Below are 25,103 nucleotides of genomic sequence, written 5' to 3'. Positions count from 1 at the left end.
AATATGTTACATGAGAAGTAATCGGGAAATTCACACTAACTCACAGAATACCTTAGATAATATAAGGAAAAATATAATCTGCATGTGAGAACACTTTCACTTTTTCCAACTATGCCTTAATTCCCACAATACTATTTTATCTGTTTGTACTCGTATATACACAGAGGCACATAAGTTACCTGATCAAAGAGTTGCTTGCCTGTTGTATTGGGCTGGATGGCAAACTCCAACTCTGCATCCATTGTGGTCACTCTGACGTTGATCTACAGAAAATAAGGAAACATTTAAATTATACTATAACAGTGTAATGCTTCTGTATTCTGTGATTAGCTTGTGAGAAACAACATATGGGAAGTAAATTCAACAATATTAACGCTCTTGTGAACACAGAGAACACAGCAGTTAGAAAACTAGAAATTTTGAATCTGAAAAAAATCTCATCTTTTATTTAGTATAAAAGCATAATCAGGATAATACTTACCATTAGGTTCGTAAGTCAAAACGGAGAATAAATTTCAAAATCAATTTTATGGGATAGCTGACATCACTACTGAACATCTGAAGAATATTGTGACATTCAGCTACTGGGCACCGTCTTTCAGAGGGGTTCCCAAATGCATGCAAATGTTGCTGTCATATATGTATCATTTTAAGGTAATGTTTTCCTGGCAATATAAGAAGACAGCAGCCTCCTGCTTGCCATTTCTAAAATTAAGCAGCTTCAGCAGTTTTAAAGTGTACAGGACTAGAGCTTGCAAAACTCATGACAGATTAATAGCAGATTTTTAATCTGTAATAAAACTACAGAAGTTAAGTCCCCTTAATACAGATTCTCTTTGATGCCCTTATTACAAGACTGAAAAAACACCACCATTCAATGAACTTCTTCCTAAAGGGAGAGCCATTTTCCAGATGACTTGTGACAATTGCTGTTTTCATTTGTTATAAAATAAGAAGTCAAATATTCATAGAATCATAGAATCGATTGGGTTGGAAAAGAACTCCGAGATCGAGTCCAACCCTTGGTCCAGCTCCAGTCCATTTACCAGATCATGGCACTCAGTGCCACGGCCAATCTCAGTTTAAAAACCTCCAGGGATGGTGAATCCGCCACCTCTCTGGGCAGCCCATGGCAATGCCTGATTACTCTCTCTGCAAAGAATTTTTTTCTGATCTCCAACTTAAATTTCCCCTGGCAGAGCTTGAGCCCATGCCCCCTTGTCCTATTGCTGAGTGCCTGGGAGAAGAGACCAACCCCCACCTGGCTAGAACTTCCCTTCAGGTAGTTCTAGACAGTGATGAGGTCATATATACTTTGCTATAAATGGAAAAAACCCCAAACTCATGAAATTTATTTAAGGCACACAGATATATTCTGATTTTTCCCTACTGCAAAATTAGGACTTGTATTACAGTTTCTTATAATACTTGATCAACGCACGCATGAACCAGTTCCATTAACTATATCCCTAATTTTTCCACCAGGTGGAATACTCTGAGAACTGAGTATGTGGAAGACAGGACAGAAGAGAGACCTAAGGTTAGAAAAAGAAAATTGGATAACAGTTTGTTCTCACACAACAGATGAGGCTTTAAGTCCTTCCTTAAGTGTCAAGCTAAACAACTTTGGGCATGAGGGGGATAGGCCAGAAAAGAGTAGCCGGAGTGTGAGGACCTCAGGTAACTGACCTGCAAACAAGGATGGCAGAAGGGGCTTCGCAAACTTTTGTGTGTGCAAACAGTGATAAGGAACGAGTGTTGAAGGCTTTGGAGTAAAAGATAGCCAAGTTTTATTGCCAAAAAAAAATTAAAGGGTGTGTGTCAGGAAGAGGGAAAAAGAGCTGTATTCTGTAGATTCTCTGACTCTGCCCATTTCAAGAGCAGAAAAAAATTCCTTACAGAACAAATAACTCATTTTAAAATGGTAGGTCTAACTCACTGCCAGTTGCACTGTTTTAAGTGTGAGTGAGTGTCCCTTAACTGCAAGAAGTTAGTTTTTCTAAAGCAGTTTTTCAATTTAAAAAAATGAAGCCTACAAGTAATCATGTTACAAAGAATAAGGCCAAAAAGCAACTTTATTAACCCCAAAGAGCTCTGCTATGTAACAGCACCACTGCCAAAACAAGAAGCATCACAGAAGACCTACAAAGCACAGCAAGATCAACTAACTGCAGCAGCAGGCAGCAGAAATTTTTTTCCATAAATATCCTTATAACAAAAGTCATCTTCTACAAACACAGGAATTACTACCCAAGTTCATCCTTCTCAAGAACTAAAACACTCAAACAATAAAATAATAGTAGACATAAGGCAGAGGCAAACTCTGTAGACTCTGTTTGCTTCTGGATGTTACTGCCTCAAAAAATCTGAGTGCTCTAAGACTACACAGCTCCTGCACCTGCAATAGGCTGCCTGGCCACTTACATACATCACAGAACTTGCTTAAGTCTTTAGCAATCCTGTTTCTCTTTGAACTTCCAATTAACAGATCACCTGACTGCTAATTAATATTTACACTTTCAGTTCTAATAAAGTCACAAATTAAAATCACAGCAATATTACAATGCTAGCTTTTGTGATATGAGTTACTTAAGAAGATACTTACAAATTTTACACTACACTTGATGGTTTTCCTTCCAAAGGCATTTGGATTTTTGGCATACAAATACCAAGCTTTTATAACCTCATAACACTGTTTCACAGTTTCAATTATTTCTGGGCATGGAAAATAAGGTTACTTTTCTCAAAACCTGCAACTGAGCCCCAAGGTTTACTTATCTAATTCAAACCTTGATCACACAGCACCCTCTCAACAAAAATCAAATCTCTGATGTCAGCTGTGTTGTCTGTAAAGTAACACTGACCAACTACATTAACAAAAGTCATGGGGGGAGTTTCCACATTATTTATAAGACAGGGATTTAAGAAAACATACGCAAGAGAAAGAAGGCACGGAAACTTCAGAAATGGATTGTCACTCATGGAACTTGCTATTGTGTTTTCAGCTACTCTGAAGCAATTGTCTTTCTGTGACATTGCTGACAGCGGGAAATTATCTGAACCACAAATTATGAAGAGAGGCTCTAATCTGAACCAACTTTACCACAAACACAGGAACAGGAAGAAGCTCTTGCAATGGTGACAAGAAAATTGCATAAAGGTTTCCTTTAGCAAGTGTCAGAAGGCTACCACTACTCATACCACAAGACCCATCCAATGCCTGCTTTTCAAGCTTGCACTCACCACAATCACACATTTTTGTTGAAGATTGGTGACAGTTCTCTTCTTTACCCTACAGAATCATAGAATAGTTTGGGTTGGAAGGGACCTTTAAAGGCCATCTAGTTCAAACCTCTGCAATCAACCTCATCAGGCTGCTCAGAGCCCTATCCAGCCCAACCTTGAACTGTTTCCAGGGATAGAGCATTTACCATCTCTCTGGGCAATTGTTCTGGTGTTTCACCTCTCCCATCATAAAAACTTTCTTCCTTGTACCTCGGTCTGAATCTACATCCTTTTAGCTGAAAACCATTACCTATGCAACCATGTCCTATTGCAACAGATGCTGTTAAGAAGTTTGTCCCCACCTTTCCTATAAGCCCCCTTTAGGTACTGGATAGCAGCCTTTTCTCCAGGCTGAACAGCTCCAGCTCATTCCGCCTTTCCTCACAGGAGAGATGCTCCATTCCAACCATCATTTTTGTGATCCTTCTCTGGACCTGCTTCAACAACACGATGTCTTTCTTGTGCTGGGGACCCCAGAGCTGGATGCAGTGCTCAACATGGGGTCTCACTCCAGAGCACAGAGGTAGAATCCCCTCCTTTAACCTGCTGGCCACGCTGCTTTGGATGCAGCCCAGGACACAATTGGCCTTCTGGGCTGCCAGGGCACACTGACAGGTCACACGCAGCCTCTCACCCACCAACACCCTCAAGGCCTTCTCACCAGGGCTGCTCCCAATCCCTTCATCCCCCAGACTGCGTTGATACTGGGGGTTGCCCTGACCCAAGTGCAGAACCTTGCACTTGGTCTTGTTGAACCTCATGAGGTTCACATTGGCCCCTCTTCTAGAGCTTGCTCAGGTCCTTGGCATGAGAACTGGCAGCCTGAGTTTATCTGCATTTTACTAGACTTGCTTTGGGGCGGTCCCGTGGTGTAATGGAGAGCACTCTGGACTCTGAATCCCAAGGACATGAGTTCCAGTCTCAGTGGGACCGTCCCCTGGCAGTTCAATGCCTCCCTGCCATCCTATCCCGTCACATCTCGGATGCTCAGCAGGGTCAGCCCCGGTTAGTACCAGGTGCTGTGACAGTCCCGAGGACTTCACTGTCACTGTCCAAGCTCGCTCGGCCGTGGCAGATGGACCTCAGGACTTAAGCGGTGGGGCCAGTTCTGCACACACTGTGCCTCACCTAAAAAATCCACTGTGCAGGCTGGAAGGGCACACCCACGTGGGGAGAGCCCTGCTCAAATCTGCATTCATGAAGTCTGGCCATACTTACATACATACTGGACTCGCTTCAGAACGATTAAACACAGCCAAAGGAAAGGGAAGAACACATACATACCTCTGTGCTGATGATTCTTTGTGAAGGGAACAACTGATGTTCTGATAACAAATGCTGCTAATGGGTTATGAGAACATTTGACACAGCTCAAAGAATAGTATTCATAAAAATCCCAATCTACAGCAAATTATCTATTAAGTAATTTATCAAAATCAATAAAAAGCATAATCAATGAACATATCTGGATGAACATAGTTGGAAAAACAAACATCCATGTGCACTTAATAAAAGCATGCACTTCATATGGGAATTATGTTTTTCTTGTATTCTTTCACTTTTAAGAACTTAAAAAAATATTACTACACTTCCTTGTAGTACCCTCCACAATTTAATGAGCTATTACACCAATATCACACTAACCCTTGAACCTCTCCTCACAGACCCAGTCCATGGAACATGCACAAAAACTGTTGGCTCAATACTCTAATACATTCTATTACTGTATTTCTGCCATAGACTGCAGATATTAGTCGTGGCACTTCAGCTTTCATCAGGAAGTCCAAAACTGAGTAGGTACCAATATTTAGTAAGGAAGTAATTTAAAATAACATGAAAAAGGATTAAAGAGGTTTTGCTTGGTTTAATAAATGCAATATGAATTAGTCATATGTAAAAGCCACAGATACCAGTCTAATTCATATTTATAAGAAAACCACATAGAGTAAAAGAAATGTCTTCAAAGACTTTCCTGGCACCAGTTCAGCCAATTACTATCTCAAGTTTGCATATTAAATTATCTGTTAAGGCGTAGCAGTCCCACTGCTTTACACACTGCACAAACATACACAGCATGCTCTCCATGCCAACCTCAAACCATACACAGAAGAAGTGAAAAACTTTATGAAAAGGTAAAAAGGTAAGGATTAAACAGCAGGAGGTACAGAAGGCTACAGAATAATGGCAAACAGATTTTACTAGCAGACAAATCAAAAGCAAGCAGTTCTCCAAGCTGACATCAGTTGTCTACAATGCAGAAGTAAATCATATATTCAAACCATAGTTCAAATACTTCACTACATGGTCTTAAAGACTTTCCTGTACAACACCACTGTAGTAAAAAAGTTCATTCATACACTATTTCAATTCAAACACTTAACAAAAATCAACTTGGTCTTGTGAATATTAATTCAAATTTTAAGCCACCAGCTTATTCCAGAATGCTATTTACTCCTCCTGAATACACAATACCATAAAATGCTGAATGAGTCTAAAAAAGAATCCTTTTTAATATTAGTAAGTTTGACATAGAATCATAGAATTGATTGGGTTGGAAAAGACCTCAGAGATCATCATGTCCAACCCTTGGTCCAACTCCAGTCCATTTACCAGATCATGGCACTCAGTGCCATGGCCAATCTCAGTTTAAAAACCTCCACGGTCAGTGAATCCACCACCTCTATGGGCAGGACATCTACTCGTTACTGCCCAGTGTAATAATGTCTTCTCCTTCATGCCTTGCAGTCTTGCACAAAATGTGTTGCAAACTACCCCCAAAAACAGACAATATTTTAACTCCTCTTACACCCTATAAATGCAACTAATATTTCAGTCAATTAAACATAATCTTCTCAGCCTATGAAATGATTAACAGTTATGTAACCCATGATGTCTAATTTTAGCTTCTATGTTTCTATTTTCAGCCAAGAGCTGCGAGAATGGCATACAGCTGAAAAGCATTTTGTATCTGTTCTTTTAGGAAGAAAGCACTGAAAATAAGGGTCAACAAATAGTCTGTTCCTCAACATGCAGAGAGCTAAGCACACTGAGAGCAGATCTATTAAGAGCTCAAATTTTGAATACAGCTGCAAAGACCTAATTAAACAAAGAAGTCACCAATTTTTTTTTTACATGGATCACAACAGATGTTAAAATTTCTCACTCCTGGGTAGAACTGAGAATATTAAATCTCAGAACTATTTGGTCTTAAAAGCAGAGGAGATGCTGAGTAAACAGCTTGGAAAACTGGAATGCTACTTTGTTACAAACACAACCTAAGTGAACAAATAGGCTTTTCCACAGAAGCATTCACACAAGAAAGTGTTTCAATAATGTATATTTTTTGGACACATTGCCTTAATATCTCAGGACAATACATGAAGTCAGTTTTACCCTTTCAAAACAGGGGTTTCATTCAAGCTCTTTAAACTACCAGCCTCTGAGAGAAAATCTCAAACACATAACAACAATGACCTTTTACTACCACGTATAAGAAGATCATTCACAGTGGCATAAAACTTACTTCAGACTGAGACTTCCAGGAAAACTTAAAGATCTTTGCTATAAAATTCAAATATGCCAAGACCTTTTACTGGTCTTCATTTACTTAATTTTGTTTGGAATACTACATAACTCTTTGATGTGGAAAAAAAAATGAAACCAAAATCTATTTCATTGTTTTTTCTGTGATCTAGTGTGTACTGATTTCATTCAAACTGATTTATGGTGTTTGCATAACAAAAAAATTTATTCTAAAAACACTGGGAGAATCTACTTATAGTTGTACTGCACAGGCTACAAGACTACCAGACTTTTATGAAAACTATCAGCTGGATCATTAGAACAGACTCTGAAAAAAGAAAACCTAAATAGGTCACAGTAATAACACAGGAGAGAGATAAATAACACTGTCAAAAACCTCACCAGTTATGTTAAGTGGCTTTTCTCAGTTCTTACCCATGATTATGTCACTAGTTTTCAGGTTAAAAAATTTCCAACAATGAAGCTACAGAACACTGACAGTCTTCTTGCAACAGCTCTCAAATAAACAACAAGGAGTTAAAGCATAAATAGTTTCCTGACTGGAAGTACGTTTGGTTATTCTGGATTGTCTATAAAGACAACTCCCAAAAGCTACAGTAAAATATCCATAGCAGGAGACCTCAGAGTCCAGAACTATCAAATCCAAGCAGAACAGCAAGACCTTTCAGAGAACGAAGGCAGATTCCTGTAACAGAACCGATGATTAGGGTCTTACCCAAAGAAGGCAAAAAAAAAAAAAAGAACCAACCAAAAAAAGGGGAGGGAAAGTGCTCCAGCACATCTACCATTTAAGAAGAAACCAGATCAAACTCTGAGGCTCAATTTTTATAAGTAGTCACTTAATCTTTGGCATGTGTGCTACCTGTTAATTCACTGATTACCAATTATAATTACAACCTGCAGTTTACAAGAAGACACTGAGAAATGTAATCAAATTATTTTCGTTTTTAATGACTTCTTTCACTTGGCTTCCTTCTAAGATCTCACATGCACTTAAACTGTCAGGCAACATACGAGAACTCTTCATAAAAAGTCCCTTATGAAAGAAAAAAATTATATTCAGCGTGAGTCCAGTTTCTTTCCCATAATCTGTTAGCTAATTTCCATTATTAGGGTGGGTTGTGTGCTCTTTCAACACCTCTGCAATCCCAGTTCTAAGGGTATTGCTCTCCTTGTGATAAGCTCTAAAATTCCATTTCCTTCAATTTTCTCTGCTCCTTAAAATAGAGAGAACCCTGCCTGCCTAAATTTCATGGTTCCAATCCCAGAATTTAAAAAGAAGTTACTTCATTCAAGCTTTTTTTTTTTTCTTAGTCCTCACTTCTGTGGCTTCATGGCTCTATAGCTGCATAGGGTTGAAGGCCTCAAAAAGCAAATGAGCTCACAGTGACTTTTTGCCTCCTTCTTAAAACATAGTTTTCAGTTGAGAATCATAGAATCGATTGGGTTGGAAAAGACCTCCAAGATCATCAACCTTTGGTCCAACTCTAGTCCATTTACCAGATCATGGCACTCAGTGCCATGGCCAATCTCAGTTTAAAAACCTCCAGGGATGGGGAGTCCACCACCTCTCTGGGCAGCCCATTCCAATGCCTGATTACTCTCTCTGCAAAGAATTTTTTTCTGATCTCCAACTTAAATTTCCCCTGGCAGAGCTTGAGCCCGTGCCCCCTTGTCCTATTGCTGAGTGCCTGGGAGAAGGGAGCAACCCCCACCTGGCTAGAACTTCCCTTCAGGTAGTTCTAGACAGTGATGAGGTCACCTCTGAGCCTCCTCTTCTCCAGGCTAAACAACCCCAGCTCCCTCAGCCTCTCCCCACAGGGCTTGTGCTCCAGTCCCTTCACCAGCCTTGCTGCTCTTCTCTGGACCCGCTCCAGCACCTCAATATCCTTTCTGAACTGAGGGGCCCAGAACTGAACACAGTACTCAAGTTCTACCAAAGGCACTGCTCAATTCTCATAGCCAGGTCAGAAAATGGTACGCTGTTAATTCATTTTCCTGCCTTTTCTAGCGCAGCTTTCTGTAAGAAGCACCCTCAGCATGTGCTGAGATACTGCCCCTCGTGCTCTGGAGGGTGAGGAGGAAACTACAGAAACAACAAGGTATGGTCAGTTGATCAGCAGACCAACCACAAAGCTGAGAACAACTTCTAGCCCTTGGACAGTCCCATGTTCACATCCTTCATCAAGCTGAACTAGTTCCAAATGCTGGCATGCAATACAGGCTATTTACACAGGTAATTTCTGACCAACAGCAAAAACATTTTACATGTCTGTGTGTCAGTATTTATGTGTACACACACACATACACACACACACATACACACACAGACACAGACACATTTATTCTTAGTAAGAGATTTGCTGCTCCCAATCTACTACCGAAATGAAACATCAGTAAACAAAGCAAGCCTGAAGGCTATTACATAAACCAAATGAGTTGAGTAGAAATAATCTGACAATTTGGTTCCCTTTCTGAACGTTTTGCTCACTGAATATAAGAGGAAGAGAACCAGAAGTCATTGAACACATGGCAGATGAAATCCTAAACAACCAATATTACATCAACAGAAAATGAATCAAACTGCTGAATAATTATCTCCTCAAAGTCTTCTAGAATTATTACCAAAACAGAAATCGGAGGTTTCTTTCCCCTAGAAGGAAAATTGATTAACCCTTATCTCAGCCGAAGTGAGAGGAATAGGAGACCACAAACAGCACTTATTTCCTCCCTTCAAAACCTGCCTTCTCTGTGACCCCCCTCACCATGGTAAAACTACAACCTAACTTAGTGCAGACACTTCACCTATGTTCTGTCTTCCCTTGCCAAACACTGCAGCAAATCCTTCCACTGATTCTCATGGACACTGAGTCAGGCTTAAGTCATGCCTGTGTTAACCACTGTATGTGAGCTCATCTCAAAGTCAACAATTCCTGAAAAGTCGTTCCTCCTGCCAGCCGAACGGGTTCCAAGTACTGCCCCCACTTCCAAGTGTTCTCCACATCACTTGCACTACCAAGCTCTTTTGATCATTTTTTCCACATGTTGGTACTAAACAATCTCAACTTCAATTGTACATTATCAGATCTTATGAAAACTAGAAAAGCAGAATCAAAAGAACTGGAACTGCTTTAAGATCACCACTCTGAAACCTGAAAACCCTCTTAGATTTTAGATGGGTAAAAAACAGCTACTTACTGGTTTCGGCATTTTTCTTGTTTTCTGTAGTCTCTTGTCCACTTCAGTCCTCTACAAACTCTCTGCCCCCTTCTGCCAGAAACAAAATTAAAAGGGATGTTTTTAAGTGAATCAAAACGGAGTTCATTACATCACAGCAAATCGTACACATTCCAAAACAAGCAAAAAAGTGCTCTACATGTACAAAATACACTTTTCAGAAGATGACATAAAAAGCTACTAAATTAGCCAGTGGCAGAATCTACAGGCCTCTAAGCAGTAACACCCTTCCTATTTGTTGTAGAGCATTAATGCACTAATGTTAGAATACTAAGAGACAACAGTTCAAGTGCTAGAAATTCTTTTTTAAAGTTTTGTTATCAGACATCATCTACAATTAAAAAGCTCTAACATTATTTACAAATAAGTATAAATTTGTAACATTGTGAAGACAACAAAAAATCTAACAATTTTAAAGCATCAAAACTGTATTTCACATCTATAAAATCACTCATTTATCTGAAAAAAGATTGATATGGTCATTTTTCCCAAATGAAAAGAAATGCAAGTACACAAACACAGAAAAAAAAGAAAAAAAAACTTGCTCTGCTTGAAACAGAGGGTTTTTTTCTATTTTTTTTTAAGCAGAAAGGCTGTAACTTATGTCTACATGGCAGTGAAAGTATTCCCTATTGTGTTCTGTTCCAAAGAAGTTTTTATGCCTTGAAAAAACATGCTTGCAGTGCTACTGGTAGACAACATCCTGCCTCCCTTTCAACTCATTCTAACTCTCAAGGAACAAGCAGCTACTCAGCCTCTTGCACACATTTACGGCAATGAATCAGACCCATTGCTGGTTTGCAAAGAGTATCAAAGACAGCATTGCCTTCAAAAAGAATATGAACTGCAATTACACTTATACTAAGAAAAATGAGTATGATGTACTACTCAGAACAATTTGAGACTTCGATATTATAATTCCATGGCTGCAACAGATGAGTCAAACTTTCAGAAGTGCATAAAAGGAAAAAAAATATATAAAAACAGAACACTCAAGAGTAATCCAGTCATCAAAAACAATCTCTTGTATAAATAATCTTTCATTCATAAAGGAAAATTAAAATAGGAAGTATTTTTATACAAAGAAGCTAATTTTCCTTGCTTCTTGGCTATAAAAAAATACAGTAAATTTTAGAAACATTTGCACTGCACTTTAAGGTGCACTAGCCCTTCATTTTTTGTTTCATGTTCTAACCCGTAGAAGTATGTTTGAAAAGGGTGACTAGAGAAAGACATAAAGGTGAGAAATAGAGTTTAAGAAGCATCAATGTTGTTGTCTGGTAAAAAAAAAATGAATGTAAAGACTAAGAATTACAGAAAAAGAGATCTAATGGCATAACGCAGATATGGAGCAAAATTTTGTTTAACCAAAAATTAGTTTGAAAAAATTAAAGCAGTATTTTTAAGTTACACTCATTATGATATATCTAATGCAGCCCAACTATAAAAGATAATACTACATTTTTCTGGAATAAATACAATTATATTCCAGTAAATTTTTTTATGTAATTCCAGAAGATATTTTTAAGAACTCGACAGTATGAGTAATGCCCCAAGTGCAGGCTCGCTGCCTGATGCGCCGCACTGATTTACACACCGAGATGAGGTATCTTTGTCCTTCAGTCCAGTCTGTGCAAAGCAGGGAGCTGGGTGCTCACCCACACAAGGCTGCACTGCCACCATCAACACTTTACACCATTTATACGGTTCAGCACTCAAATAAATCATGGTTTATTGCCTACACAGCTCTCTTACTGATTGGCATTCTGCCTTCTGCTGGTTAAACGATTCTGTCTCTTCTCACACCCATCAGTCCACGTGCTCAGTCACTCTTCTCTTGAGTTGGTGGGCCCTGAGTTGTGGTCGCAATCTCCCCCTGCCAGAATTATCTTTTTCCCAGTTGGAGCTGATTTCAGCAGCGTTGTTGAATTGGCTTTGTTAGTTTCTTCCTTATTTTGGGAATTCCGCCAAATGTCCTTGTGGCTTGTGAATTCTGCATTCCCTGTTCCCGCTATCAGTGGTTCATCCTTCCCAGGCTTTGTTAACCACCCCCTGGGTCTGAGAGCACCCAAGCGTGTCAAGATCTCAACCTTAGCAAGGCAATTCTACCAACAAGTAATTTATCCTGCTCACACCTGGACATGGGCAGTAAGGCTACTACTCTAAGATACTCTTAAAGGTATCCTTGAAAAACAGGAATACATTTTTCTGCAATCCCCCTCCTCTTTTTGGGGGGGCAGGGTCAGGCAGGGGAAATATTGTCCTTACAACTCTGGCTTTTGATAAAAATTAAACAGCACATTTCCATTTCATAGAAGAGATTGCTTCCTCTTCCCCCTCTCTTTCCCAACATACTCCTTGGAAAAATTCAAGAGTGATAAAAAGCAAACCAAGTCTGGCTCTAATATCTGCCAATGGTTCACAGGATTCGAGTTGTCGTATTCCCGTGTGTTCACCTTTTTAACAGCGGAGGTTCACTGCCTCAAAAACTGAAGGCAGATTGAAGCCCTAGAGTTACACTCAGTTAATTAACGATGCAAAAGCTAAATTAGATTCTCATCTACCATTTTGTCAGCGAGCCAAGTCAACAGTACCAAAAGGAACAGAAAGTAGCACAACTATTTTTATGTGTCTTTAGTTATCCTAGCATTGAAAAGAGGGGTAAAGTAAGATGACTGATAAGGAAGTTCAGTCTCCAGGAGACAAATGACAGCATATGGCACAAGACTGAGATCTGTGTTATCAACTGATCACTTTCCGAGGTCTTTCTACAAGAGAACATGTCTGTCACTTTCTACAATGGCTGCCGTAGCCTCATACACTTTAAAATTACAAACTCTTCCATAAATATGTCCCAAATTTTTGCTTTGGGTTTTACCCAAACACCTTGTTGTAATACTATCAACAAACCATAAATTACTTACTTGAAAACATTTAAACCCTTAAGGTGACTTTTACAATCAGAAACACAGTTCTACAGGTTAATTCTCTGTTACCAAACCACAACTGGCAGACATGTGCTTGCATGCAAGAGAACTAAGCCATCAGTAAAAAGCAAGAATCCTCTGTTCAAAACTCAGTAAAAATGAAGTCTTACTATGAATCCCAAAGATCCACAGGCCTTATGAGCCCGAGAAATAACCACAGTATACGAGCACCAGAAAAAAAAAATCTATGCCAAACAAATAGCAGTGCAGGTATTTTTTGTTGAAATGCTTGTTGTAGTCTCTTTTACTAATGAAAAAAAAATCTCACTTCTTTAACAAAACTTAATAAATTTATAGCCAGCTATGCTGACCTAGTTCCCATTTTATATACAAAGCAAAACCAGCCTGTGCTAAATGCTTTCATGCTCAATATTGTGCAATTTCAAAACAGTACAATCAATACAAATATATTGCAACTCTTGTATATATGTATGTATATAAAAATCAGTAAGTTCACAGATCTTAAAACTGTGCAAAAATTGAAATCAAATCAGCATCCCATCTTTCTCAATTATTGGCACCAGCTAACTTTAAAACCAAAACAAATATAAGGAAAACATTTGGCCAAAAGAAACCAAAAATAACAGTCTGGCAAAATATTGTGCATCTGCACTGTTATCACTGGAGTGGGAGTTCACTTTTGCTACTAATGCGTTTCAGATAAATGTACATTTAGCAGATGCAATCGTATCAGTTTTACTAAATTTTAAACTTTGAAGCAACCAATTACATACAGTTTTATCTTAACACTCATGTGAAATGGCATTGCAAATAGAGGGGAAAAAACCCAAACCAGCCAAATGGGATTAGAAATTATATTCCTGTTGCTTCCTGCATTCTGAAACCAGTTTGTGACCTACTAGACACAGGCATTTCAAATCTTAAAGGTGCCTCTTCCAAATTAGGATTACCAAGGCTGTGACTCTGCAGTCTTCCTACTGCTACAACACTCAAGATCTTCAAGACTACTTGCAGTAATCTGGACTCTGGACCAGCAGGCTCAGCAGGCTCCATATCATAAATAGACCACACACAAAAAAAAACCCCTATAACAAAAAACCATCCAGAATATGAAGAATTCTCTTCAAATGAAGAACTGTGATGTCAATTCATTTCACCACAAGAGAGCAAGGATTTTTAAATCAGTATCATCCATGTTTCCAGTTATGCCACAGAAGCCAACAAATAAAGCAATTGTTGAAAGATGACAAAGAAAGCTTTCTTCAGGAAACGATGGCGCACAAAATGCCTGATGCCAAAATTCTGTCAAATAATTTATGCAGCAGCTGTTTTCAAAAGAAACATTCATACCCACAGCCATGAGTCTGAGGTGAGGATGGGACAGGAGGCAGAAGCTCGAGCAGGACGCTGGGCTGGTGGAGAAACAACCGTTAAGAGCAGGATCCCTATCTGCCAGCTCAGGGCCTTCTCTGAGCAGCAGTGTCCTCCCCAGCAGCATCCTTCCTAAACACAAGCAAGAGGGGCATCATCCATTTCCCTAAATACAGAGGGCAGGGACCACAGTGCTTTAGCCACAGCAGTACAACTAACTCATTTATTTACAGAAACATATTTAAAATTAATATACTTTTTCTTTTCAAAGTGTTGTACCATTCTGTTTTTGTGGTGCCTTAAAGGTTTTAGATCTTTGGGGAGGCAGCAATAGACAACTTAGAGGCCACCGTACCTGACTAACTGGTCTCAGATTTCTACAGAAACGTCTCTCTGCTCCAAAGCAGTCTGTCAGTGAATGCCTGCAGGGCAATCATCTTTCACACACTAACGACACACTTGCTGCAGTCCAATAAAGAAGCTCATTTGCCACAGACTTTACTTGTGCATATATCTTTTTCAGAGGGACAGAGAGATCACCCACACAGCTGTCTGCAGCATAAGCAAACCGGGAGGGGGGGAACTGAAACAAGTCATTGATCTCACAGGAAAAAAAACAAAAACAAAAAATAACCAACCAAAAAACCCCACCAAACAAACAAAAAAACCCAACAACAAAAACCAAAAAAACCAAACCAAACGAAACAAATCTAGACAAATAAAGAGCTGAATTCTATACCTAATAAATGAGATTTGATCAGTGCTCAATATCACATGCAGAGTTTTACATTCCAACCTTTTTTCTGAGTACTGTATCTTTCCCTTCCTGAAACCACCATTTTCCCCAACCTTCTCTTCCCTGAAACACTCAAGAGGCTTGCTGTCTCTGAAAAAGAACTGCAGTATAACCAGTAGAACTGCTATGCATTCAATGTATTTATAGGAAAATCCATTTGGAAGAGTGAAGGACTCCTGCTAAACTGGAGTTCCTCTGAACTTCAGAAGTACAAATGAAAACCTGGCAGTTGCCAACACAGTAGTTAAACTAAAAGCAACACAGACCAGTCAAAGAACATTCGTGCAATACTTACAGGTTTTCCAGTTAATAAAGTGATATGTTTTAGACACACTATATAATTTGCATAGTTAATACTTACCAAGTTTAATCTTATTTATTAAGCATTTAATATATATAAAATATTGTATATTATTTTTTCATAGTATTATAATACATTAAGTAATTGATTTATTTAATCTGTTAATTAACTATGAGCCTTCACTGCAAGTACCCACAACTGCACTATCTGACACAACTCTGTAATTCTGAAGAGTCCTACAATGACAGAAGAGCAAATCTTACCATGTACACGTGATGCACCAGCAAAATGGATATTAAGAATGGAAACTGATGGTTGTTTCTAAGTGAAATAAGCCTTTCTCTAAAAACACAGTTAGCAAAGAAATATGACATACCCAAAGTTCTGGGTATATGCCATCTCAAAGCCAAGTACTGTATTTTCTGAATGATACTGTTAAGTCTCTCAGAACTAGTTCCATAAAGGAAACTTAGGAACATGAACTGGCCACTCACATCATTCTCCATATACAGTAACTAGATTTATTAAATTGATATGTTCTAGTGTAAACGTTATTAACTCCCTTTTGGGCCAATGAACTATTTCTTTTTCCTTGTACTACATGACTTGAAGGCTTCATTTCACAGTGTGATTTATAAATGTCTAAAGTTGAAAGAAAAAAAGGTTTTAAATTCAAAGTACACCTCAGCACAAATGCACACAAATGCAGCTCTTCAGTGTTTAAAGGAAAAAGTCCACCTAGGCCCCCTCAGCTGTGGAGTGAACTCGCTGAGCATGCAAGACACTGACCCATTACGGCAGCACTCTGTATCTTTCAGCAATCAGTACTTTCTTCAGAAGTTCGTATAAAGCTTTGTTTACATTGACAAACTCGAAAATCCTCCCTTTCCTCTACTCCCACAGACTCCCAATGGGATACAAAGCGATAGGACAACTTTGATGTATTTAACACATCCAACAGAAAGACATAATGCCTTAAACAACTTTCCTCTTCACCTCTGCCAATAGAAATACCCCTTCTCAAAAAGCAGAGCGAGACTGTTGAAGAAGAAAGGCCGCATATCTATTCTGGAAAAGGATAAAGGAACTTTCTTTACAAGGAATGGCCTTCTACGTCATAACCTCTGCACTTCTTACCCCCTCTAATTTTGCACCTTGTAGGTGGATCCATATTCTCACTCTCTCTACAGCTTTACCCAATTTTCTGTGAAAACTTTTTTTCTGGCAGTACTGTTACCATCAAGCCCTGCAATGTTCTCTACTGCAATGGCAGAAATAGACCAGAACTCTTTCCATTATCTCTACAAACACTTTTACACCTTTTCTTTCAGTCAGCACTAAGGAAAACCCTCTGGACAGCTTCTGACATGTCACACCATGTAGTTTTCTATGCATTTTCTAAAGCTGTTCGTTGTACTTCTGCTCTCCAGTCTACCAATCCAACAAAAGAGCTCTGTCGCTTGAGGACAGAGCTTGGAAATACGCCACTGCCTTGCAATTGCCATTTGCTGGGAAGCTGCTTATCTGGGAACACTGCACTTACAGTTTATTTTTCTCACAGTCTCTCTTATGCTAAATCAATAGATCAACAGAGGTAAGTCTTACAATCCAATAAACTGCTACTACTTGTCCCATCTTGAACGATTAAAAAACTACGTGGTCCCAGGAGCCGGGACGTTCCTGCGCACCGCGGCAGCCCCCGGTCCTCCCTCGCAGCACGCGTTGCTCAGCAGCGATGGCAACGCAATATCTGAGAGCTGACAGCGACCACAATCTCCTCAACATATCAGGGGCCGTGCGGGCAGAGGCATCCCCAAAATGCCCCTGTGGCTTAAACACAACGGCGAGCATCGCTGATGGAAACAAAACAAGAGTGAGATGCGGGGGAGACACGTCTGAAGCCTGACACAAACCAGTCACAAAGTATTAATTAAAACTCAGAACTGCCCCTCCCATGACTCAGTTTAAAAAATGGAATCTTTCTAAAAGCCTGTACCAGAAAGAGGAACATGAAATACTTGTCTAGGATGTTAGAGGTTGGAAAAGACAGCTTAATAGCACCTTACAACTGAAGTGATTAGTTGTGTTGGCATAGAGTCCAAAGAGTCGGTTTTTTTTTTTTGCACGTTCAAACGAAGAAAACTGACAAAAGAGAAGTGAATTCCACCAAGCTGAAACTAAAACCTCTTATCTGCGCTAAACTTCAAGCGACAAAGTTAATTACAAATGCCCACGACTTGTTTAAAACATTAATCCATTCAAAACACAATGCACAAAGGCTCATTCAGGGCCGCTGCGCTCATTACGTCGCTCAGCACTTAAGGACTCTTAAAAACGCACATTGTCGAAAACAATAGACAGCAACAGATGCTCCACAGCACTTGTTTATGAAGTAATTCCGTATTATTCCCCCGCACGGCCGCAGTCAGCTGGCCCGCCCCGGCTGCCACATGTCTGCCCGGTGCACCCTCCGCGCCGCTCGGGCACATCAATAATGCAGCGGGGCCGCGCGGGGCGGGCGGGGGCGCGCACCGGGCCCCAGGGCGGTGAGTGCCCCGCACACGAGCGGCGCGGTGCCGTGTCCCCGCCGCCGCAACAAGTCGCACAGTGCCCCCCGCCCGCGAGGGCGGGTCCGGGTCCGGGTCCCACCCCCGCGGTCCCCGGTCCCACCTCACCTGGGGCTCCGCTCCCTCCGCGGCGCTGGGCGGAGGCGGGGGACGAGCCCCCTGGGCAGGGCGCGTGGAGCGCGACGCTGTCCGCTCCTGGCGGGGCGGGGCGGGGCGGAGCGGAGCGGAGCGTGGCGGGGCAGGGCGGTGTGTCCCCCCCGCCGCCCCGTGGCCGCGGGGCAGGAGGCGCTGGGGGCGGCCGCCGCAGCTCGCCGGGGCCGGGGCGCGGAGCGCGGCGGCCGCTCTGACAGCTCCGCAATATGGCGGCGACCGCCGCCGTTCGGATTTTCCCCCCCTATCAGATGTGGCTCCTGCGCCCGCACCGCGCACGCGCCCCGCGGCCGGGCATGCGCGGCGGGAGGCGCGAAGCCGCTGCCCGGAGGGACGCGGGGGCGGCCCTGGTGAGGGGCTCCCGTGAGGGACCGGGCCGGGACCTGGGACAGGGCGGGGGCGGGACACGGAGCTCCCGGGAGCGGAGGGCAGCGAGCGCCCACCCACCCTGTGAGGCGACGGCCCCTCGGGCGGAGCCGATGCTCGGGCACCCCGCGGGACCCCCGGAGCGCAGCCCTGCCCGTGCGGTGTGTGTGCCTGGGCCCGCCGCTACCTCCGGGACCCCCTGCGCGCTGCGGTGGGGAGGGGCTGAGGAGAAGGAGCTCTCCCGGTAACGCGGGGGGCGGCCGGGCGGGGAAGGAGACGGTGGTGAAGCCTGATCCAGGGAAAGAAGGGGCCGCCGGCAGCGCGGGAGTTTCCCGGCCAAGGCCCGCCAGAAATGGTGCCGCGGTTTTGGCAGGAGGTGCTCGGGGCGCGGTGGCAGCCCGGGTGTCTCGCCAGATAGGAAGGCACGAGCGGGCGATGCCACCAGGCCCGGGCTGCGGCGGGGACGAGCGGGGCTCGGCGGGTGGTGAGGAGGCGCTGGGAGGGGCCGAGCTCTTGACAAGAGAGATACCTTCAGGGGAAAAGCATGGAATGCAGTTTGAGTGGGGGCACTGACCGTATTGCCCTCCTCCATCTCATCGCAACGATGAGACCTCTCCTTTTCCATCATCCAGTTACGTGATCACACGTTTTCCTTCATGTACATATTTCCATTTTCTTCGTGTACAGTCCCAGTGGGGATGGAGAAGAAAATTGTAGTAAGGAGAATCTTTCTGAAGGATAGAGAGGTTGAGGCAATCCCAGCCCCCACTGTGCTTTTTCAGTTTATTTTTGTTTGCAAGAAAGTGAAGGTGCTCGCTGAGCTCAGTAGCAACCCAAGCAGGGAGGCCAAACAGCAGAGCTCAGTGCAAAGGGATCCACTTGAGTTACCAACTCTTGAGTCATGCAGCTGCTATTAATACACCTCGCCCTCCGGCTGTCTGATAAAGAAAGGTTGGGGGAAGATCTATGAGGAATTTTCAATTAAAAACTGCTTCTAAAAGAATAAAAAGAACGTTCTAGGATGTATTGGAGGTGGGGAGAAGGGGAAGAAGAGAAGAGCAGCCTGGCAAACAAGGAATAATCTCCCAGATAATCTATGGGAGCCTCACTGACGACATTTTTAATTATTTAGGCAAAACTTGAAGAACATTCCAATAAAGCAGATGACTACATAATACAAACTATGGTGAAATGAAATCGAATTATATAAGTTCAAATTTAATTACTTGTAGAGATATTTAATGAGTTTAATCCATGATGATTTTATGCATTATATTCTATATTTAAAACAGGCATTTCTCTTGCAGTCATCATCACAGAACCTGAACATCTCAGTCTGTTAAAGGTATGTTCAATTTCCTGCCATGGGCTATTCATTTCCAGCTTTGTCTATGCCATTTTGCTCCAAGGAAGAAGTGACAGTGGCTAATTCCTCCTCTCTGTTGTTCTTCATTGTGATGAACATCCTGGCATGAAATGGAACATTTTACAGTATGTTAAACTTCTAAGGCATCTTGCAGCCTCTGCATATACACAGTTTCACTGACCAGCCACTACCAGTATGCAACAGCAGTTCAGACAGCCTTTTCCTGCAGGTAGGTGTAAGGTAAATGAAAAATACAAACAATCCTGCAGAAAAACAAACCCTATTTCACTCAGTCACCTAAATAAATTGACTATAATTCATTGCAGTGCACAGATAAAATGTGTTTAGTTGACAGAATTAAAGGCTTGCTTTTCTTCCATAATAGTCCGTTCTGAACTGACTCAAATATAGAACTATTCCATTAGGGCCCAGTGTCTTTACTAGTGTTGATAGCATGAGGAAGAAAGTTCCTTTCAGTTTCTGCATTATCACTGCAGGATATGCTTTATCTCTTATCCCCTTACATGAAGAATATTATTGCTCAAAAATGTCAAGACAAATAATACTCTTATCTTCCTTGTCAACAGTATAATGTGGTTTGCTTCTCACCTTGCTTCCTTAACAAGGTGTAAAATTGCAGTTTGATAAAACAGGGCAGTAAAAACAAAAGTGTAGTTAGAGATCATATTCTTTGTAACCATGAAACTGAAACTACCGGAGGAACTACAGGCAATAAAGAGAGCTTTCAGATACCCCTATCAACTTAAATTACACAGTTCTTTAAGAGGTAGGTTATAAAGACAAAGGTAATGATAAGAATGCCTTAACTGCAAGATATAAAAGTTTATCCTTCAGTAGTAATGCCAAAACACAGCCCTTCATTAAAAAACAGATTTTAAACTTTCATTGCCCGATCTGAGAAATCAATCCTACACTCCCTTTGGAAAGTGTTTCTGAGCCAGTGCTTCTCCAGTGCATCTGCAAAAGCATAAAGCGTCAGTCAGTGAAGACCAAGTTGTGTGTTAAAATCTACTTTTAATACAGCTAAATGCACAGTTCAAGAGGCATTTTGAAAAGGAGAACTAAGAAGAAAAATCACCATGAGGAATTTCTGTTTTTTTTAATTTTATTTTAAATATACGCAAAACACCTTTTCTTTATTCTCTAAGTAAGATTTATGCCATTAGCTAGGAGGGAAGAGTAGTTCTGTCCATACCATGCCCCTAGCATGGAAAGTTATATGTGGACTTAGTCTACCAGCCTGGAAGGTCGCCACTCTGGGAATATTTATGTATATGACTCAGCACACACATACCCAGCTATTAATATGTTTACTGAAGCAGACTTGACATTGTCTAAAATTATTGCAGGGTAATTTTAGTGTTACTAATTGTATACTATAAAACGATGTTGGTTTTTTGTTGGTTAGTATTTGAATAACAATAAAAGAATATGTTGCCTTAATGGACATTAATTGTATTTATTTTTCCAACAAGTATGTTAGATTACCTTTTAAATTCTCCAGTAAAAACAAAGGAAATTTAAAGAATTTTGTGGTCATTAGATGAATCCAATTCACAGATATTTTAAATATTTGGTGAAGTTACAGTAGATGTCTGTTGATAAATTTGTCTGCCATGTAAAATTACTCAAAAAATTATTTTTCATGCATGATTTTAAAATACCAGATTTCAATAAAAACAAAAGGGTTCCAGTAGCCACACTGAACATTCCATGTTACTTTTATTGGATGCATATATACAATCGTAGCTTTGATCAAGTTCAAAAGGCAAAACATGGTATGACCCTGGAGGATTTGTCGTTTTCCTTTTTGAAGAACCACAGATGTGTGAAGCTTTCTTAGGTATCCTTCAGGGCCATGATCCTGCACTTCGGCAGCACCTCCTGGGAAGACGTCAGGGAGTCCAAGTCCAGCACCCTTCAGTTGGATAACACGAGTTTTGTGATGAGGGAGGACAGACCTAGTGTGGGAAAAGTTTTATGGAAGGGGAATTCTCCCTCCTCTTCGGAGACATGCAGGAAACAGGATAAACCAGCACCTGAAAGCCTGAAAAGAATGGTCAGGATAATGTACTGAAGTGCAGGGTTGGCAGCTGGCTCAGTGTTAGGCCGTTCTACCGTTTAGTAACCCAGTTGGAAAGACTCTAACATCACATTGGAACGTGAGTGGGCAGCAGACAGCTGTACCCTTGAAACTCCCAATGGTTGTTTGCAAAAGTCTCATCTCACAGCCCAATCAATTCCTGCCAGTGAAGATTGAAGCAGAACATTGTTTCTCTTGATGGCTGCACCCACCAGAAGCCCCGGGCTGGGCTCAGTGAGAAGCCCAATTTACCACTGATGCTCTCTTACTCAAGACAATTTCTTTCAGTGACACATTTTTCTTTTGATCTTAAGTCTTTAGTACTAAAGCAATGGTGTCAGCCTATCTCAGGGCCAAATTTTAATGCCTTTTTTGCTCAAGACAGGAAGTAGTTGAATCACTTGCAGAGGAGTGTGTTCATTTAAGTGCCAAATATAGATCTCAGCAGTTCATTCTAAGTGAATCAGTATTTGCATCTCTGTGGTACTAATTTGCTAATTTAACTTTTGTACAGAAAGTATGTATTACACAGCCCTTATGTTCCATCTGTTATTTCTCATGGAATATACTGAGTTGGAAGGGACCCACAAAGGTCATCAAAGTCCAACACTTAAAAGTGAATGGCCCATGCAGGAGATTGAACCTCTGACTCTGGAGTTATTAGCACCAAGGTTTAACCAACTGAGCTAATCTCAATCACCATTAGAATTTTATTATTTGTTTCTGTAACTTGGCAATTGCACAGTAAAGCTGCTTGCAATTAAGACTGGAGCAAGCTGTCTGATATCCTGCATCTGAGATGGGACAAATCAGCTCATGTCACTGCTCTTGTGTCATGTCACCCAAACATGCCTTCTCTGATACATAAGGTTGTCATCTAATAGCTGACACTTAGCTGCAGTTCCTGCTCCTGTCCACTTAATGTTTTTATCTCATTCATAGTTACAATTATTATGACAAGTACAAGTTGTTCATCAGTGACAGCATTATTTTTTTAGCAACAGCGTTTATTGTAGTTATAATGTGGCTATAGCTGGGTTGCGTCTATAGCATTGGAAATCAAAGTAATTGATAATCATGGAGTTATTCACTTCAGCAAAATAATGTATTTACAACAAAATAAAATAGTATGTAAGGTACTAAGCACAGTAAAAGGCACCCATCCAGATAATAATTTTTTTGATTAAACTATTTCCACAGGCAAAAAAAGGAATATGGTTACCAAGGAATTGGGTGCAAGTGTTTGAAAACTTCAGAAGTGTATACAACTGTTAGAGCCAAAGCAAATGGTTTTGGATAGTTTTGTTGTTTTTATGATTTGGATTTGGGTTTTTTTCTCCTAAGATGCATGTACACTGTTCTGAGATACAGCCATACAACTTTGTGAATAAATAAATGTAAAAAGTAGAGCTTTTTACTATGAATCCATCTACAAAGTATTTTTAGGTCCTGATCCCTTCTAATTTTACTGCATTTACTTGCTTTTTTATTAACAAGCAGAAATAAGCAAAACTGTAGAAGGACTGTATAGAAATTTTCAAATATATTCTCATGACTTCATCATCTCCTGGTTCTACCAATGGACATGTCAAAGCCTCAAATACAAGTACATATTTCCCCACAACTCTAGCCTTTTTCTAAGATGTGAATTTCCTGGAATGTTTATATATATTTAGGGCAGGAGGGAAGAGCGAGCATTGAAGTAGACTGTTCAGGTTTGTGTTTTCCAGATACGGGGAATTTTTGATGGTGTGCCAGGAGCATCACAAAAGATGAAAAAATGCCTGCAGAACTAAAGGAAACACCCCATCACCTCTTTCAAGAGGATATTCCACAACAGTCTGCCCAACCCTTTTTTATGAAGAAAATGTTTTAGTTAGAAGCAAACAGATGGCAGTCTTTGCCAAAGTTGTTTTCAGCTAAACCTTAATCATGAAGCTCTGCTTAAAAAAGAAAAAGTAGCAAAAACCCAAAATGTCTCACCATCAACCTTATGTAAAGAGGTGAAGACTGAATACAAGGATACCTCGAAGGCAGTTGAAGAACTAAGCAGGCTACAATATTGCAAGTACGAAAACAATGGCATATGATTAAACTGAAATGTGAAATTAGTCCCCGTAAGGATGTAAATTCTGCTAATATTTATCTATTACCTGATGAACGGAGGTTGAAAGGATGGTATATAAGGGCAGATTTGATAAGTCAGATGATGCTGAAGTTGAAATTACAAAATAGTTTAATTGCTCCACAAAATTAAATTGAATGAGGTTGTGCTTGGAAACAGAGCCCTGTGACTGACTTGTTGTAGCTGTAATTCTTTCCTGTGGCTCAGGCAGACTTGAGAGCTCTGCCTGGTGTGGATTCCCCTTGGACCAAGAAGTTACGAGATTGCTCAGTCAGTCCTTCCCAGCTGGTGACACCTCAGATGCCTTTTTCTTCTTTCCTGAAGGCTATTTACATGAAATTTCTCTGATAATAATTTCTTCCAAAGCTCCTACCTTTGTTGTATTTAATTGAAGTTGGCTACCAGGTTTTGAAAGTTATCAACTAAACTTGCAGAGGAACAGAGTTTGATGACAAAATAGTTATAAAACTGAGATCCACTATGAAGGCAGAAGAAATACCAATCCCAGTCATTTATCTTGTTAAACAGCAAACAGTTTATTCTTATATCCTGAACTAATGTTCAGATTTGACTGTAGATAACCCATTATTAAGTTTTATTTTTGGCATTAAATGCTACTTGCAGCCTCCATTGAAATCATCTGGTTTGTTCATTACCTTTTCCATCTGAAGGTTCAAAATTTCATTACATCCCAAACTTGAACTCTGGCAGCAGGTTGAAAATCTGTCTGCTCCATGCATCTCTATAGCTCAGCTGTTCATTTTTTGAGTTTAATTCAATAAGATGAAGCATCCCTCCTGCAAAGACTTCTGGTTTGTTCACTTTTTGTTTCTTTGAAACAAAATATGTTCCTTGCACCCACTTAACAGATCAAGAGGAGAGTTACTCTGGTTGCCTTGCTGATTGCTCATTATCTTCTATATGGAGTTTCTTCTACATAGAGC

The 25,103-nt window shown here is 40.8% G+C and overlaps 1 protein-coding gene and 1 long non-coding RNA gene across 3 annotated transcripts in view; one reads left to right on the top strand and one right to left on the bottom strand.

Moving 5' to 3' along the window:
* RDX (radixin) overlaps positions 1 to 18,435 on the bottom strand; it is a 47,030-nt gene extending 28,595 nt beyond the window's left edge. For both annotated transcript variants that reach the window (XM_071554538.1, XM_071554548.1), the window contains exons 1-3: positions 18,157 to 18,435; positions 10,027 to 10,098; positions 180 to 263 (exon numbers count right to left, since the gene is read on the bottom strand). In XM_071554538.1, coding sequence (XP_071410639.1) covers positions 180 to 263; positions 10,027 to 10,038 — 96 coding nt within the window. In that variant the 5' untranslated portion in view covers positions 10,039 to 10,098; positions 18,157 to 18,435. The remainder of the gene's footprint in view (positions 1 to 179; positions 264 to 10,026; positions 10,099 to 18,156) is intronic.
* A 67-nt stretch (positions 18,436 to 18,502) lies between these two features.
* LOC139679510 (uncharacterized) lies at positions 18,503 to 24,787 on the top strand. The gene is made up of 3 exons (XR_011699205.1): positions 18,503 to 18,548; positions 19,872 to 19,909; positions 23,765 to 24,787. It is a non-coding gene; the product is annotated as an uncharacterized lncRNA (long non-coding RNA).
* Positions 24,788 to 25,103: the final 316 nt, after the last annotated feature.

The sequence above is a fragment of the Pithys albifrons genome, chromosome 1, assembly GCF_047495875.1.
Source record: "Pithys albifrons albifrons isolate INPA30051 chromosome 1, PitAlb_v1, whole genome shotgun sequence".
Classification (NCBI taxonomy): domain Eukaryota; kingdom Metazoa; phylum Chordata; class Aves; order Passeriformes; family Thamnophilidae; genus Pithys; species Pithys albifrons.
This window is presented reverse-complemented; position numbering and strand designations above follow the sequence as displayed.